This window comes from Pituophis catenifer, unplaced genomic scaffold, assembly GCF_029215685.1.
Source record: "Pituophis catenifer annectens isolate HBS135680 unplaced genomic scaffold, rPitCat1.0.hap2 SCAF_8, whole genome shotgun sequence".
Lineage (NCBI taxonomy): Eukaryota > Metazoa > Chordata > Lepidosauria > Squamata > Colubridae > Pituophis > Pituophis catenifer.
Genome location: NW_027256888.1, coordinates 83,387,291 through 83,404,904, shown reverse-complemented (window position 1 = coordinate 83,404,904; position 17,614 = coordinate 83,387,291). Strand labels below are relative to the sequence as shown.

The following is a 17,614-nucleotide window of genomic DNA, read 5'->3' as shown; positions in this document are numbered from 1 at the left end:
TCTCACTTCATCGTCATCTTTTAATGACGCCATAATCCCTGGCGGGGTGGAGTCTGGGCAACTGAATGGAGCTAGCAGAGTGTTTACTGGCCGCCTGCCCTTCCTGTCGCCAGTGAGGAATTTAGTTCAGCAGATCTCAGTGTGCCCAGAGAGAGAAATATCTGCCTCTACCTAGGATCGAATTCACAGCCCCCTGATTATGAGGCCAGAGCTCCACCTCTAGGCCACCGCACCACTCTAACAGACGGTCTCACTTGCCAACAGAAATGTTGGGCTGTATTGTGGTCGTAAGCTGAGGACTGCCTGTATTTCCAGCAGGGTCACCCAAGGCCTCAAAGTCATCCCAGCTGCCCAACTCAAGCCAGCAGGCCCCTCTAGAGACCAGCAGCAACACAGGAAGAGGCTGGAGGCAAATCCTCACTTAAAGACAGCATGTCAACACCACATGAAGACGACCGTGGGAAACCACCACTGTGTTTTTCCCACGAAAGCCACATGCATAGAAAACATGCAATAGTTGACAATCTATGGCCCTGTGGTCGCTGGGAGTCGAAAACGGCTTGATGGTGCCCAGTGGATCAACCGGTCCTTATTTCTCCAAGCTTTGCCTGAAAAAATAGCTCCCTTGTTTTTGGGCAGGAAACCCCCATTACGGGTAGTCTTATGACCACAATAGACCCCAGAATTTATGTTGCTAAGTGAGTTTTACGACCTTTTTTGCCACAGAATTCTGGGAGTTTTAGTCCACAGGTCGTAATTGCTGGCTGGGGAATTCTGGGAGTTGAGGTCTCGAAGTTGCCACGGTTGGACGCCCCAGCTTCAAATTTATTTATTATTTATTTATTTTATTCAATTTGTATCCCGCGCTTCTCCTAGTGGACTCAGGGCGGTGCACAGCCAGAACTAAAACACATACCAATACAAAATTTAAAATTATTAAAAGAATTACATGACTTTGGCCCAAATTTAAAACAATTCAAATTAAAAACCATTGACAATTTAAAAGCTAAAAAAGACTAAAGGTTCACTAAATGAACCGTAGATCAGCCAGAGAAAGAACAAACCCTTGAGTAGTGAAAGAGCCCATTCCTGATGGAACGCCTCCCTCATCTCATTGAGAAATTGCCCTGCCTTCCATTTTTCTTTTGCAAGACAGGCCTTCCTCACCGGTTTACAAGGGCCTTGGAGGTAGGTGGGGTTTCCTCAATCATGCGACCTAGAGGTTGCGTCTCAAGAGGCTGACTGCCCTCCACCCCCCCACCTGCCACCTCTTCCTCAGCTGTTGCATCACAGTCTTACAACCGTTGCCGCGTCTTATCGGCTTTGCCTGCCGGTTACGCACGAGCCACTTCCGTTCCACTCCTTGGCCCTTCAAAGGCCTACCTGCAGACAGCTGGAAGCGCCAGTCGTCCCCCAATTGTTTCTTTCCCTTGACTGAAAGGACTGCAATGTTCGTAAGTTTTAAGAAGCTTATAATATTACCATTCCAGTATTACAGTGTTATCCTACTGACTTACTAAGTTTGTAATAATAGGAATTAATAGCGGTATTAACATTACAAACAGTGCAGAGAAGAGCAGCTGAGACGACGAAGGGCCTGGAGACAAAAGCTCGTTTTTCCTGCACGCCCATCTCGTTGCTCTTTCAGTTTGATGGTTCTCCCTTTTTTTAATCGGGTTCAAGCACCCAGAGGTGTCGGGAGTTGTGCCTTTTTAAAATCTTCATTTGTCCTAAACAAATGGAGAGTTAGATTTTCTCAGGGCAAAAATATTAATTTGTTGTCCATGCCGAGGTGGAGTCGGCTCGTATTGGCTCCAGGCCCATTTGATTCAAAAGCGTAAGGCCATTAATTTTATGCCACTCAAATTTAGTACAGGCACGCCTACATTTTGACCACTTGACCAACGGGACACTGCAAAAGTCGTCAGTGTGAAAAGTGGTCGCAAGTCACATTTTTGGCTTGAGTTAAATTTTTAAATTGATTTTAAATTGGATTGTTTTAATTTACGGCCAAAATATTTAATTATTTTAAACTGTTTTTAAATTTTGTATGTTCTGTTTTTTATTTTGGCTGTTCACCGCCCTGAGTCCTATTTGGAGAAGGGCGGTATAGAAATGGAAACAAATAAATAAATAAATTTTTCAGTACCGTTGTAGTTTTGAACAGTCACTAAAAGAACTGTTGTAAGTCGGGGACCACCTGTAGTTGAAAACAGATGCCGACTCCTCCTGCTTCTTGCCAGGCTCGACTAACCAGGTTCTCTTCCTGAAATGTACAAAGAGGCTCAGAGTTGTTAAGTGGAGCAGCCGGTAGCTTCTTTCAATAAATAGAATATTGGCCTCAAGGCCCAGAAACGCAGAATGAGGAGGTGGGAAGGACCTGAGAAAGAAGCACCGGGATTCCTTCCTAGGAGACGTCAAAGAGGAGACGGCCCCTTCATGTTGGGACAAGACCAACCGGTCGTCTATTGTAGTGACTCGCCTGGGGTGCGATAAAGATCCTTCAGAGAAACACGGGGGGCTCAGCGAGAGCGCCCGGGACCCCCTCAAGACCCCCAGTCAGGCGCCTGGGGAACTCTTCAAAGGCCTTCCCTCTTGCTGCTGACAGAGGTTCCATGAAGTGAAGTCTGTCTGGCTCAAAGCGCCTCCTCTGTCGCTTGGTCTGGCTTTATTGCATCAGACACCCCTGCATTTTTGGTTTTTTTTTTTTTGGCAAAGGATGTTGGAAGAGACGGGATTTTTCCACCCAGAGGAGGAAAAAAAAAAACCCTTCTGTAAATGAAGAGCCCTTCAAGTTGTGTGTCGGTTGCGTGTGAGGCTAAGGCTGGGCCCGCCGGAAGAGAGTTTCCAAACAGCAGCGGCACTTTAAACCTTTTACGGCGATGTTCTCCAGCTTGCCTCTGAAAGTGAAACAAGGCTGGGGGGCTCGCAGGTGCCGGGGCAAAGGGAGGCTTAGACGAGGACAACTTTCAAGGTTTAGGTTTCGACACGTGTTAGGGACCCCTGCAGATGTGCAGTCAAGCTGAGATTCGAGCCCCAGACTCAAACATTGCACCCAATTGCAAATAAATAAATAAATTAAAAATGCCAAGTTCTGTCTATCCCAAGGCTTGTTCCTGGTTCTGCTCCACTCGATGGAAGCTGCTCGTCTGATTTGCCTACCCAAGGTTCTCACCCACCCCCCACTTCTGTCCCCAGGGGGATTTAACATCCCCTTCTGAGCAGGACAGCTTAAAGGTGGTTCTTGTTTAATGTTAACAGGTAACAGAACAACAGAGTTGGAAGGGACCTTGGAGGTCATCTACTCCAACCCCCTGCTCAAGCAGGAGACTCTATGCCATCCCGGATAAATAGTTGTCCAGTCTCTTCTTAAATTCCTCCAGTGATGGAGCCCCCACAACTTCTGGTGGCAGGTCGTTCCACTTATTCTGACTCTCAGGGAATTCCTCCTTCGTTCCAGGTTGCTTCTCTCCTTGATCGGTTCCCATCTGTTGCTGCTGCTTCTCCTGCCTTCAGGGGCTTTGGAGAATAGGTGGAGCCCTCTCTTCTTTGGGGCAGCCCCTCAAATACTGGGAGACTGCTCTCACGTCACTCCCAGCCCTTCTTTTCACTAGACTGGACGTGCCCAGTCCCTACAGCCGTTCTTCCTAGGATTAAATTTTAACCTCCAGCTCTTTAATCACATTTCTTGCTTTTTTTTCTGCTCTCTTTCCAGAGCCTCTACATTATTTTTATGTTGTGGATGTGGCATTCCAAGGGCGGCCTTCCCAAGGCTTTATAAAGTGGCTGTAGTAGCAGTGGTCTTAAAGGAGAGCTGACTAGCTCTGTGGTTTCTGGACCGCCGGATTCTGCTTCAGGGACCCACCAAGCTTGGGGACCTTGTGTGTTTGTAGACTCGGAGCCAGGCTTTTTACCACAGGGGTAAAGGGGCAACCACTGTGGTCCCTTTCCCAACTCTCAGCTTCCACCCTGGTGCCTTGGCCAGTAGACCGGACGGGCTCTTCTTACCAAGAGGTCCCAAATTAGGACTTCGCTCGGAATTAGGCAAGTCAGGCGTCGTATTTCAGCACAGCTCTTGGGGTTCATCTTAGTTCTGAGCTTGCCACACCCGTTTTCCCATCTCTCATCGTGAGCCAAGCCTCCTTCCCTCGTGCGAGAAGCCATGCAGGCCTTGTGGGGATTCCTCACACCCCACAATTCTGGCACTGTCTCCCGGGTTGTGGGAGGCAGCCGAACGGGTGGAGCGGCCCCCAGAAGGGCCCTTTGGAAGTGACCAGCTGAGCTATTTATAAGTGCCGAAGCTGGAAACCTGATCCCAGGTCATCGTCCGTCCCCCCCCCGGCCCTCCCCTCCCCATTCTTGATTTAAAGAGCAGAGGAGGAAGACCCCGGAGTTTGGAAACAACCTGGAAGCACGGAGCACAGGGACCCCCATCTCAGGAACTGGGATAGCTGGCCCAGCTATCCCAGATTACAGGAAGTCCTCCATTTACGACAGTTCACTTAGTGACCGTTTGAAGGTACAACGGCACTGAAAAAATTCACACTTAATGACCATTGCTGTGTCCCCGTGGTCATGGGATCGAAACTCAGATGATTGGCCACTGACTCACATTTAAAATGGTCGCAGTGTCCCAAAATGATGCGCTCCTCTTTTTGCGACCTTCTGACAAGCACAGTCCGTAGGGAAGCCAGCCTCACTTAACAACTGTGTGTCTAACTTAAAAACAGCAGTGAATCACTTTACAGCTGTGGCAAAAGAGGTCGTAAAATGGAGCAAGAGTCACTTAAAAAATACCTCACTTAGCAACAGTAATTTTGGGCACAATTGTGGTCGTAACTCAAGGACTACTTGTATGCTCAGGCAGGCAGGACTCGGCTTATGACCACAGCTGAGCCCAAAATTTCCGTGGCTAAGCGAGACAGTTGGTAAGTGAGCTTTGCCCCATGTCGCCACCTTTCTTGCCACGGCTGTTCAGGGAATGAATCTGGCTTCCCCGTGGACTCCGCTGGTGGTCACCTGACTCCAGGGTGCTGCCACGGTCATAAACGGGTCAGTTGCCGAGCCTGTGAATGTGGATCATGTGACCAGGGGGGCTACGGCGACAGTCAGAAAGTGTGAAAACGGTCAATTCTTTGCAGTGCCGTTGTAACTTTGGTCATGAAATGGATGATTGTAAAGTTGAGGACTAGCGTACACAACCAGCCTTGTGTAGAGGTAAGTGAAGTGGGGTGAGGGGTAGACTTTCCTTCTGAAGTAGCCATGGAGAACTCCAGGGCTTGTGGAGCATCTCCATCCATCCTCCAGGTTGTCCCAAAGGTGCTTTTTCCAAAAGGCCAATGGACTTCCTTGGTTGTTTTCCTTGAAAAGGTTTCGCTTCTCATCCAAGGAGCTTCTTCAGTTCTGGGTTAAGGTTGAACTGAAGAAGCTTCTTGAATGAAAAGCGTAACCTTTCCAAAGGGGGTGGGACACCCCCCCCCCCAAGAAAGTCCAGTTGCCTCTTGGAAAAAGCACCTTTGGAACATAGATAGTCTCCTCCCCATCCTTTGGCTCAGGCAGAGGACTAGTAACACGCTGGTTAACTTGCCTTTCTAGTCAGACTGTTTCGAAGACCTTCCTCCTGTGCGTTGGAGGCAGTTATCTGCAGGCTGCTACAGATCTTTCCTTGCCAGGTTTAAATTTCTTTCACCTGGGGAGCTTCAGGGGCTGGGCGGCTTCAGTCCCCTTTCCTGTTGCTGGGAAGGGCCAACCTGGGAATTTCCTTCCTCCCTGGGAGGCTCCCAGCTCACCTCGGAAGCAAGGGGGGCATTTTCCCCAAGGCCCAGAGCACAGCAGGAATCCGGAGGGGGCTTTTATGGGGGTCACCTGTGAGGAGGTCGAAGGATGATGGCCCTTGACCTATGCCAGTCCTTGCAAGTAAAGTCCTACGACCACAATCGACTCCAAAAGTTATGCTGCTAAGTGAGAAAATTGTGAAGTGAGTTTTGCTTAACGATTTTAGGACTTTTCTCGCCACATTTGTTAAGTGAACCACTGCGGTTATTAAATTAGTATCCCAGCCGGTAAGTGCATCTGGTTTCCACATCAACTTGGCTTGTCAGAAGGCCGTAAAAGGGGATCACGTGACCCAGGGACCCTGCGACCGTCATAAATATGAGCCAGCTGTTAAGCAACCCTATGTAAATCATGTGACCATGGGGAGGTTGCAACGGTCATAAGTGAAAATGCCGTTGTAATTGTGAACGGTCACTGAATGAACTGTTGTAAGTCAAGGACTACATGTATGGCATATATATCAGTGGTGAAATCTGAACCGGTTTACTACCGGTTCGCTGGCTGCACCTGCCCAGTGCACACCACACACTAATTGCAAGGTATGTGCGCGCAGTGCACGCCAAAAGGAAGTATGCAGTAAGTAGAACAGTGCGTGGGGGGGGGGGAGTGATCAGCTGTGGCGCACAATCTTTTTTTTTTTTTGCTTTTAAAAGTAAAAAAAAAAAGCCTCTGACGATTGCACAGCTCAGCTGGGGATCCTCAGAGGCTTTTTTATTTTTACCTTTAAAAGCATTTTTTCTACAACCTCTTCGGCCAAAGAGGTGGTAGAAAAAATGCTTTTAAAAATTAAAAAAAAAAGCCTCTGATGATTGGGCATGGGGAGGGGCAGGGATTTTTGCTACTGGTTCTCTGAACCATCCGGCGCCATCGCTACCGATCGGGCGATCCGGTCCGAACAGGGAGCATTTCACCCCTGATATATATTGTGCAGAAGTAGAAAGTTGAGGCTGTAGTGTTATCATCTTCCCCTGAGCTGAAGAGAGACGGAGGTCAGTGCTTTCCTTCTCCTCTTCCCCTCTTCCCCCTTCCTTTTCCCCCCCCCCTTAGTTTCCATTATTTTCATTTCCCTTGTATTCTGTCTTCTGAGTAACAGAATAACAGAGCTAGGAAGGACCTTGGAGGTCTCCTGCCCACGCAGGAGGCCTTATGCCACCCCAGTCAAAGGGTTGTCCAGCCTAAAATCCTCCAGGGATGAAGCCCCCGCGGCCTCTGGAGGCAAGCAGTTCCACTGGGTTGACCCCCTCAAATATTGGAACGCCCATGAACTAAAAAAAAAAAAATTTCAAGCAGTCCTTGCAAGTAAAGGGACAGCCCCTCCAGCAAGTGTGAGACCGAACAGGGGCCCCCTCCCCTATTTCTGCTTCACCCCAGGACACTGCAACCAACCTTTTTCTCAGGGCCACTGTGACTTCAGCCAGTCCCTAAATAATCTGTTGTAAGCAGAGCTCCACCTGTACAGAACCTTTTTGAAAGAACAGCTTAGCTTGGGGAGGGGTATTGCAGGACAGGCCTACAGCTCCTCCTCCTCCTCCTCTCTGACAAAATAACATTGATGGGGTCTTTTTGGGGGGGAGAAGGGGGGTCTGCAATGATATGACCTTGAAAAAACGGTGCTTCCAAAAACTCAGGTGCACAAATCCTTTCTCCGGCTCTGCCTCCGTCTGCCACACCTGAGTTTTCACATGGCCTCTGCCTCTTGCCAATGGAACGGGAAACAAGAAATAAAACCGAAATCGTTTTTTCTCCACCCCTTGCCTTCTGTACCTGTCGTGTAAATAAACAAACTTTCCTGCGGAGGCTGGGAAAACCAAGAAATTATTCCAGGTGGTCGAACGCAGCTGCCGTCCTGCTCTGCACAACTTTTGCAACCTTTGCGAGCGTTCAAGGCAAGGCCACTTCCTTCCACTTTCGTCACATTTGCCTGCTAAAACAGGTGTCCGAACCTCCAAACTGTCCCAGGTGGACGAGTCCATTGGCCAAGGGCCACGACATCCGATCCTTTCCGTTGAAAGAAGACACTGCAACAAGTCCAAAATCCCAGGTCACCCTAAAACATACATTTATTTTTTAAATGTTTTGCATGGGGGGAGATGACATGGGTGTCTCAATTTGGTCACAGCTGGCGGCATTTTTCATCACCATAAGAACCTGCTTTGCTTGCCTTAGCGGGGCTGTTCGTTTTCGAGGTCGTACCTAGGAAATCGAGGCAACCGACCCCATGGAAAGGAGCCCTGCGGGAGAGCCACCGGGTCAGGCCAGGGCGAATGGTTAGGCTCCACTTTCTTGCAGCCCAGCAGAGAGTTTAGGAAATGGTCTGCTCTGGAGTCCAAGGCATTTTTGGGGGGCCAGGGGTCAACTTTTCTCCGTTTGTTCCTCCAAAGAGGGACGTCTCTGATCCAGCAAGCCATGCCAGATTTTTCTCTCCTCGGCAGCTGTCCTCCTTTCCACCATCGGCCTCTTGCCCATGGATGGCCGCTGTCTGGAAACATGCCCCCCCACTCCCAACACACACACAAACACGGTTGATCCTTGCCAGCTGCCAGCCTCCTGGTCTCGCCAGATGTCCTTGGGGTGGAGAGCAGAGCTGGCCGTGGCTGGGCCACACTTGCCCTCCAAAAACGGTTGTCCAAGGCTGGCTTTGCCGTCATGGGGCTTTTGTGACCTCTGATAACAGCCTTTGGCTGCCCCGAAGAAGAGGAGAAGGGGGGTCAGCCTGTTCTGCAATGCCCCTGAAGGCAGGAGGAGAAGCAACAACGACGGATGGAAACCGGTCAAGGAGAGAAGCGGCCTGGAAATAAAGAGGAATTTCCTGACGGGGGAAGCTTTTAAGAAGAGACTGGACAGCCTCTTGTCTGCAATGGTCTAAGGCAGTGTTTCTCAACCTTGGTAGCTTGAAGATGGGTGGACTTCAACTCCCAGAATCCCCCAGCCAGCGTTGCTGGCTGGGGGATTCTGGGAGTTGAAGTCCACCCATCTTCAAGCTTCCAAGGTTGAGAAACACAGGTATGAGGTCTCCTGCTTGGGCAAGGGGCTGGACTAGAAGACCTCCAGGGTCCCTTCCAACTCTCCTTGTTCTCTTCTTCTGCTGGTCTCTTGTTCAGCTCTGCTGCAAGGCTTCCGAAGGGGCTGGCCTCCCCCTCCTCCTCCTCCTCTTCCTCCTCCTCCTCCCTCGGCCTGGCTGCAGCCCCTCCAGCTCCCTTGAGGACTTTCTCTTGCTCTCTCCAAGCCATCCCATGGCAGCCCATGCTCTCTCTCTCTCTGCAGCTGACGTGGTTCCCTTTCTCCTGCCAGTTCCCGCTCAGCAAGCCCTCCCCTCCCCTCCCCTCCCCTCTCCCAGGCCAGCCTGATTTATGGGCCATATGGCAGGAGAGCTCACAGCTTTTGCGGCTCAGCCCTGGCAAAAGCCTGGGGAAGCCACGGTGGGCTGCTCCAGAGAAGGCTGCAGAATCCCTCCGTGGGTGGAGCCCCATGGAGGAAGAGGCATCTGGGCTGGGCTGGCTTCCCTCTATTATCTATTATTTATCTACCATCTATATGTCTATCTATCTGTCTATCTTCACCTCTCTCTCTCTCCCCACCTTCTCTCTCCTTCCCCTGTCTCGTCTCATGTCAGAAATGCAAGAACTAGAAAAGGGAAAATGATTAATTTAACATTTTAGAAATGTAAAAGGTTTGGTAAAATAAGAGAGTTATATTGTACTAACCCGGTACCGGTCCATGTTAATGGCAGAGGCATTTCCTACCAGCAGTTTCTGTGTGCAAGTCAGCCCCAGAGGGCATCTCAAAAGACGGAGAGTGGTTTGAAGCAGGGTGGATAAAAATCAATGATTTTTTTAAAAAAAAATCAGATTTTTTTTTATTTAAATCGGATTTTTTTTTATTTTTATCGAATTTATTTTAATAAAAAACTTTTGGGGTAAAGATCTATCGTAAGATAGTTTTGTATTTAAGATGCATAAATAATTTAGTTTATTCAGCATGAAACGGAGCTTAGTTATGTAGCACAAGGCTGTATATTCTGCAACACTGGGACTGTCGGTGAGTCAACAGCGGGTCAAAGGAGTAGCAGAGATGACAGTTGCTCTTTAAAAATTAGGATTTAAATCGAGTTGATTTAAATCAAGCCTTTTTACTAGGGATTTAAATCATGATTTAAATCAACTTGATTTAAATCAAATCCACCCTGGTTTGAAGTGTGCCACGTTGGCAGTCAATCCAGGTAGTCCTCGACTTAACAACAGTTCATTTAGTGACCATTCAAAGTTACACAGCATTGAAATAAAGGATGTTACAGTTGCGAACTTTGCAGCATCCCCACCATCATGTGATCAAAATTCAGACCCTTGGCCACGGGCTCGTATTTATGACGGCCGTAGTGTCATGGAGTTCTCACGGAGTGGCGCATAGGGAAAAGTAAGGGGAGGGGGCATTGTGCGGCCTGTGCCAACAACTCGACCACCTTGCTAAGAGCCTTTACAAAAAAAGGGGGTTCTAAGCAATTTGGAGTTAATATGGACTAGAGCCTCTCTCTCTTTTTTTTGGTGATTTTAAGATGGAGGAGGGGGACTTCAACTCCCAAAATCCCTCAGTCGACAATGTCAGAATTCTGGGAGTTGAAGTGGCCAGAGTTGAAAACCAATGCAGCTATTCCCCCTTCCGAGCAGACTCGGATAAACCTTCTCTGGGCCTCTTTCTTTCTTTCTTTCTTTCTTTCTTTCTTTCTTTCTTTCTTTCTTTCTTTCTTTCTTTCTTTCTTTCTTTCTTTCTTTCTTTCCTTCCCTCCCTCCCTCCCTCCCTCCCTCCTTCCTTCCTTCCTTCCTGTATTCCAAGTCAAAAGCCACACAAGCTCAGACTTCCGGGGAAGAAACGGGAAAGTGACGCTGCTTTCTGGGAAGCCACCCTCCATTGAGCTGTTGCGGGAAAACAACACAAGGCCCAGCCTGGATTTAAGTGTCGCTTCCCACCTTAAAGGCCTGTCTTAAAGTGGAAAATATTGGGCTTCCCCCCACACACGCACACCAAAATCAATCTCTCTCTCTCTCTCTCTCTCTCTCTCTCATTCTGTGTGTGTGTGTGTCGTCTTTGTTGAAACCTTCACTAGAGATTCCAGGGAAAAAACGTTTTTAGTCTCTTGGCTTCCTGATGTGGAATTATTCCTCCAGAGAGCCTTGGGGGGGGGGGGGCTGTCACTTGGGTGTCGTATTATATTAAACTGGGATTTTGTCTGGGTTTGATGGTAAAGCTCCTCATCTGGTTGAAGGCAAAGCTATACACAGGTAGTCCTTGACTTACAACTTCAATTGAGCCCCAAACCTCTGTCATTCAGTGAGACGTGGTTAAGTGAATTGTGTCCCATTGTACGATCTTTATGGCCGCAGTTGTTAAGTGAGTGACCTGGTTGTCGGCTTCCCTGGTGACTTTGCTTCTCAGAAGGTGGCAAAAGGGGCTCCCGTGACCCCGGGACCGTCACAAATACGAGTCAGTTGCCAAGAAAGTCTGAATTTTGATCACGGGACTGCCACGGTAGTAACTCTGAAAAACGGTCATAAGACCCTTTTTTCAGTGCCATTGTAAGTCTGAACAGTCACTAAATGAGCTGTTGTAAGTCAAGGCGTACCTGTACAGGTATATAAGTATAGTATATAGATATACAGGTAGTCCTCAACCTATAACCATTCCTTGAATGACAGTTCAAAGCACTTACCAACGATCTCAGTGTCTCCATGGCTCCTATTTATGACGTTTGCCGTGTCCCCGGGGTCAGGCGATCGCCATTCAGGAACCATCAAGCCAGTTTCTGACACCTAAAGTCAATGGGGGAAGCCCGATTCACTTAACAACCGTGTTATTAACAATGGCAAGGGATTTGCTTACCAGCCGTGTCAAAAAAAAAGGGGGTAAAATTGAGTATGACTCGCTTAACAACCATCTTACTTAGCAACAGAAATTCTGATCTCAATTTTGGCCATAAGACAAGGACTATCCCTATGGGAAGCTGTTCCAGCCGCGTAGCCAGCGGACTCTCTCTTGAGTTTGGAGGGCGCCTCCTTTGTCCCGCCCGAGCTAACCTCCCCTTTCCTCTTGCCTTCCTCAGACTCTCTAAGGATGAATGGTTCCAATGTGGCCAACACAACCCCCCCGGCGGCCCCCCCGGCGAAATCCAAGGAGGACCAAGTCGTGAACGGCCACGATGAGAAGGAGAGCAACCCCTTCGCGGAATACATGTGGATGGAGAACGAGGAGGACTTCAACCGGCAGGTGATGCCACCAAGGGACCCCAAAAATCTCAGCCTCCGCTCGGTTTTGAAAAGCGTCTGGACAGAGCCAGTTGCAATAGAAACGAGCGGAGGAGATGGGGGCCATTCCGTATCACAAGCTGTAGGGTAAACTGAGTCCTGACTCTTGCTCCGTAGCCTGGTGTGCAGTCTCACAACTGTGGGCCTCTGGCACTTCTCACCAGGTGGGTAGGGTGCCCTCCGGGCAGCTTCGTGGTTAGGGAGAAGGGAGCTGCTAATCTGGATGCCCTTCCATGAGCTCAGAGTCCAACAACACATTCCAGCTCGGAGCCTCTGCAGTGAGAATGCGAGCCAGGAAGCCTAGACTTGCAATCTGATCTTGGCTGGAACTTTCTTGGACAAACTTTCCTCCTCCCCTCGCCTGATGCTCGACTTCCCTGCCTTATGAGGCTGAGCAGAGGCAGAATAACAAGAGTTGGAAGGGACCTCGGAGGTCTTCTAGCCCAACCCCCTGCTCAGGCAGGAAACCTATCCCATTTCAGACAAATGGCTGTCCAATTTTTCTTAAAAACTTCCAGCGTTCAAGCATTTGTAACTTCTGGAAGCAGGCCAATCCCTTGTAGATAATTCACAGGTCACTTTAGCCTTCTGACAGCAGCCAGCCAAACTTGGCAGCTTTAAGCCTCGTGGACTTCAACTCCCAGAATTCCTCAGCCAGGGTCTCCAAACTTGGCAGCTTTAAGCCTCGTGGACTTCAACTCCCAGAATTCCCCAGCCAGCACAGCTGGCTGGGGAATTCTGAGAGTTAAAATCCACGAGGCTTAAAGCTGCTAAGTTTGGGGACCCCTGAATTTGAGAGGGAGGAGGAGAAGAAGAATTATCACTGGGGAATAAAAGTGAGTAATGGAATTTCTCAGAGCAGCCTCTTGTCCAGCTGCCTCCAGCCTGGCCCTCTTTTTTTTTTTTTTTATTTGATTTATATGCCGCCCTTTCTCCGGAGACTCAGGGCGGCTTACAATGCGTTAAGCAATAGCTTTCATACTTTTGTATATTTATTGCCCCCACAATCCGGGTCCTCATTTAACCTACCTTAGAAAGGATGGAAGGCTGAGTCAACCTTGAGCCTGGGGAGATTTGAACTTGCAGTAATTGCAGGCAGCTGATGTTAATAACAGCGCTTTAGTCTGCTGCGCTACCAGGGCTCCTTTTGAGATGCACTGGGCCTATCTGGCCGCTAACCACATAGTCCCTCAACCTCTCAATCTATTCATTTAGTAACCCGCTTTTCATGCGCTTCCAGTAGGTGACGATATTTTGAAAACAGGAGAGTGCCCCGGAGTTCTCAGAGTAGAAGCTCTGAGGAAAGGCCAAGGATTCGAATGCTTTGCGAAATCCGAAACCGCCGAGGGAGGAACAGTCTGTCCCTCTGCCAGGGCAACTTGCAAGAAGAGGTTTAGCGCAGTTGTTTTCAAGAGTGGGATCCTAAGTCGCCCGCCCGGAACGGGGGAAACTGCGGGAGGCTCTGACCTGCTAATTCCTGGAAGGGGCTGCTGCAACAGGGCATGGGACTGCAGCTTTGGGAATGAACCTTCCATTGCAAGCAGCAGGGCCTTGAACTCCGCCTGGAGAAAGATAAAAACCACACAAGGTTTGTCAAACCAGCCGGGCGTGCGTTGCTTCTTCACAAGGGGCAGACTTGTGCTGAAGGCAAACCCTGCAGCTTTCCAGCCCCCTTCAGGGCCAGGTCCGAGCTGAACTGTGGCTGCTGCAATGCTTAACGACTCCAAGTCTAGGGAGATTCTCCGCGATCTGGGTCACGGTTGTCCCAAAAGGCAACTGGACTTTCTGGCTTTTTTGTTTCCTTGAAGACGTTTCACTTCTCTCAGCCAAGAAATACTGGGAGTAGGATTCCCACCCTCATCCAGAAGGTTCTCGACGTGAATATAAAGATAGAACCAGGAACTTTTCTTTGGGGTTTAATGGAAAAAGACTTGAGGGGAGGGGTGGATTGGATCTTTGATGTGCTGCAGGCAGCAAGACGATGCACAGAAATGGAAGCAGGCTTTGGTTCCCAGCATGGACGAAGGGCTGCCAAAGTTGACGGAGCTAAATTGACTGCTTTGGTTAAAGGAAAAAAAAAAACACACAATTACTTTTGTTTCCACTTCTGGACTTTGTGCTTGAGGTGGGGGGGAAAAAATAAAACTTTGATTTTGGGTTTTACCGGTTAGATAGGTTTGTTGTTATAGGAGTGGTACGGTGGCCTAGAGGTGGAGCTCTCGCCTCACAATCAGGAGGCTGTGAGTTTGATCCTAGGTAGAGGCAGATATTTCTCTCTCTGGGCACACCGAGAATGTATCTGCTGAACAAAACTCTGCACTGGCGACAGGAAAGGCACCCGGCCATTAAAACACTCTGCTAGATCCATTCAGTTGCCCAGGCTCCACCCCGCAAGGGATTATGGGGTCGTTAAAAGGAGATAATGATAGGTTCGTTGTTATAGAAATGGCTAGTTTATACTATTATGTAAAAGTAAAGAAGTTGAGGTTTGAGGTTATAATCTTATTCTACTGCACCAAGGAGAGTCGGAAGTCAACGCCTTTTCTTTCTTTCTTTTTCCCCTTTTTTTCTACACTTTTCCCTCCCCTTTTTCCCTACTATTTTTTTTTGGTATTTTATATTATAAACGAATACAAATTCTTTTTTTAAAAGTGTTTCACTTCTCATGCAAGAAGCTCTTTCCGTTCTAACTGACTGGTGATGAAGCTGAAGAAGCTTCTTGGCCAAGAAGCGAAATGTTTTCAAGGAAAGAAACTCAGGAAGTCCAGTTGCCTCTGCTTGCTCTTCTTAGTTTGGGAAGGAGCCGGGATTTCCCAGATTTAGGATCCAGGGTTTCCCGGCAGGGCTGGGCCAGCCTACTTCTGGAGAACTGGCTGGCTGAGTTTACATAATACCCTCAGCCAGGTTGTGCCGGTTTTGGCTACTGTGTGATTGAAGGTGGGAGCGGAGCCTTCGCCCTGAGCCAAAGTAGGTTTTGTTTGGATGTGTTGCGCCTTCAGAACACGGCAACTGCACTTCTTAAACCCGCTTCAGGATTTGGTGTGTTGATGACACCAGACCTAGAGACGGTGTTTAGCTGGAGGTGCCATGAGCAGCTGACAGAGGATGTTTTCCACCGTTCACAGAGCTTCGGTCCTTGGGCAGCTTTCTGGCCTCTAATCTAGTCCTCCTCTTCCTGCTCCTGCTTTTAACCAAGGTCTGCTGGCTCCCTGCTCTGGAGTGGAGTAACAGAATAGCAGGGTTGGAAGGAACCCTGGAGGTCTTCTAGTCCAACCACATTCCCATGACAGGAAGCCCTGGAGCATGTCAGACAGATGGCTGCCCAGTCTTTTCTTAAAAACCTCCACCACCTCTGAAGGCAAGGCATTCAAGTGGTTAATTGTCTTCTTCACCATCAGGAAATCCCTTTCGTTCTAGGTTGCTTCCATCCGTTGTTGCTTCTCCTGCCTTCAGGAGCTTTGGAGAAGAGGGGGACTCACTCTCTCTTCTTTGGGGCAGCCCCTCAAATACTGGAAGGCTGCTATCCTGTTGCCCCTGGTCCTCCTTTCCACTAATTTCTCTCTGAAACGGGTGAAAAGAAGGTAGTTTCTCTCAATCAGGCAGCCTAGCAAGCGTTTCCTCCTTCCCAAGCAGAGATTTTGGTGGAGAGGTTCTGTGAAGTCACTGACGTGGCATTAACAATCTTCCCCCCCCCCAACGTCCCTGACTCTGGGCACCCCCTCTCTGGCTCCTCGTCCACAGTGCCACCATCAGCAAGATGTGATGGGCTCGAAAACGCCAAATGGGTTTTAAAATCCCACCAAGTGCTGCTGGAATAAATCAAAACGGGTGCCGGGAGGCTATTTTCTGTGAGCCTTCGGTGGGAAAGCCAAAGGGTGATGGCATTCAGAAAGAAGGGAGTGGGTGAAGGTGTTTTAGCCTTCTTTGTTTCTTTTCTTCTTTGGTGATTCTGCCGCTAAGTTGTATCCGAACTCTTTGCAACCCCAGGGGGTCACAGCACACTGTATTTACGACGGTCGCAGTATCCCAGGGTTTACGTGATTCCCTTTTGCAACCTTCCCACCAGACAGATTCACTTAACAACTGGGGTACTAACTGCAGGGATTCATTTAACAGCGGTGACAAGGAAGGTGGTAAAATGGGGCAAAACCTAGCCACTGTCTCGCTTAACAACAGAAATTGTTGGGCTCCATAGTGGTCATAAGTCAAGGACTGGCTGTATTGGATCTGTTTGCAGGGAAGTTCATGGAGGGTTTGAGACCCCGCTTGTCAGGGTGAGGACTTAATAAGGTGGGTGGACCCCGAGACGCGTTTCTTGAAGCTGGCGAGCCTAGCGGCCAGAGGAGGAGGCCAGCCTGCGTGTGGCCACAGCCTCGCCCGCCACAACCCTCTTTTCCGCCTCTGCTTCCCCGCCAGGTGGAGGAGGAGCTTCAGGAGCAGGACTTCCTGGACCGTTGCTTCCAGGAGATGCTGGACGAAGAAGACCAGGACTGGTTCATTCCATCCCGCGACCTGCCTCAAGGCATCGGGCAGCTCCAGCAGCAGCTGAACGGACTCTCGGTCAGCGAGAACACCCACAGCCACATCGCGGAGGACATTTTGGTAAGGAGGGGCGCCAGAGGGAGCCGGTTTATAAGCGGCACTTCTGCGTCGAAAAAAACCTCTTTATTGTTTTTATTGTATTTATTACTTACTAAGGGGCGCGGTGGCCTAGAGGTGAAGACGCTCGCCTCCCACTTGGGAGGTTTGAGAGTTCAATCCTAGGCGGCGGCTGATGTTTCTCTCTCAGGGCACCAAGAGAAAATGTCTGCTGCGAACTCAGCATAGGCGTCAGGGAGGGCATCCGGACAGTAAATGCTCAGTCGCCCTGACCTCACCCCAATAAAAAGGGATTACAGGGTCGTAAAAAGAAAAAAGACGTATTTATTAAATTTATGAGGGCCCCTTGGTGCTCTCAGCTTGGTTTTCGTGTTTGGTAGAACCCCCAATTTCGGGCTGCAAGCCAGCTGACAGAACTCGGTTTTCAGGCTCCTTCCAGAAACCCAGGAGCTCAGGGACGAAGCTGACTTTAGGTGGGAGAAGATGGGGGGTCACAGCAGGAAAGGCTCTTTTCTTGGACCCCACCAGCTGCAGTTCTTTGGCAGACGGGATCTGGGGTGAGCCCCTCCTGCTGGAGCGAGTGAGGCAGGCTGGTCCCATTGGGGTGAGCTGATTGGACCCACACGCCGTAAAGGTGTGTTAATGGTCAGTGGAGATACTCGGTTATCCGGGTCATGGTTGTCCCAAACCATGGGACAACCATGGTTTTGTTTTTTTTTTTTGTCTCAAGAGGCAACTGAACTTTCTAGTTTTTCTTTGAAGACGTTTCGCTTCTCATCCAAGAAGCTTCTTCAGATCTACTGGATGGTAGGGAACGGAAGGATTTCTATTCCTTGCAGGCAGCTGATCATTTGCATCCTTTTAGAGCAGTGTTTCTCAACCTT

General features: G+C 49.2%; 1 protein-coding gene across 4 annotated transcripts in view; it reads left to right on the top strand.

Moving 5' to 3' along the window:
* Positions 1-17,614, top strand: part of PAIP2B (poly(A) binding protein interacting protein 2B) — a 29,880-nt gene that overhangs the window by 8,375 nt on the left and 3,891 nt on the right. For 3 of the 4 annotated variants that reach the window (XM_070948272.1, XM_070948270.1, XM_070948271.1), the window contains exons 2-3: positions 11,930-12,093; positions 16,548-16,733. In XM_070948272.1, coding sequence (XP_070804373.1) covers positions 11,941-12,093; positions 16,548-16,733 — 339 coding nt within the window. In that variant the 5' untranslated portion in view covers positions 11,930-11,940. Of the gene's footprint in view, positions 1-1,360; positions 1,455-11,929; positions 12,094-16,547; positions 16,734-17,614 lie in introns of those variants that run through there. The other variant, XM_070948274.1, reaches the window with a different exon arrangement.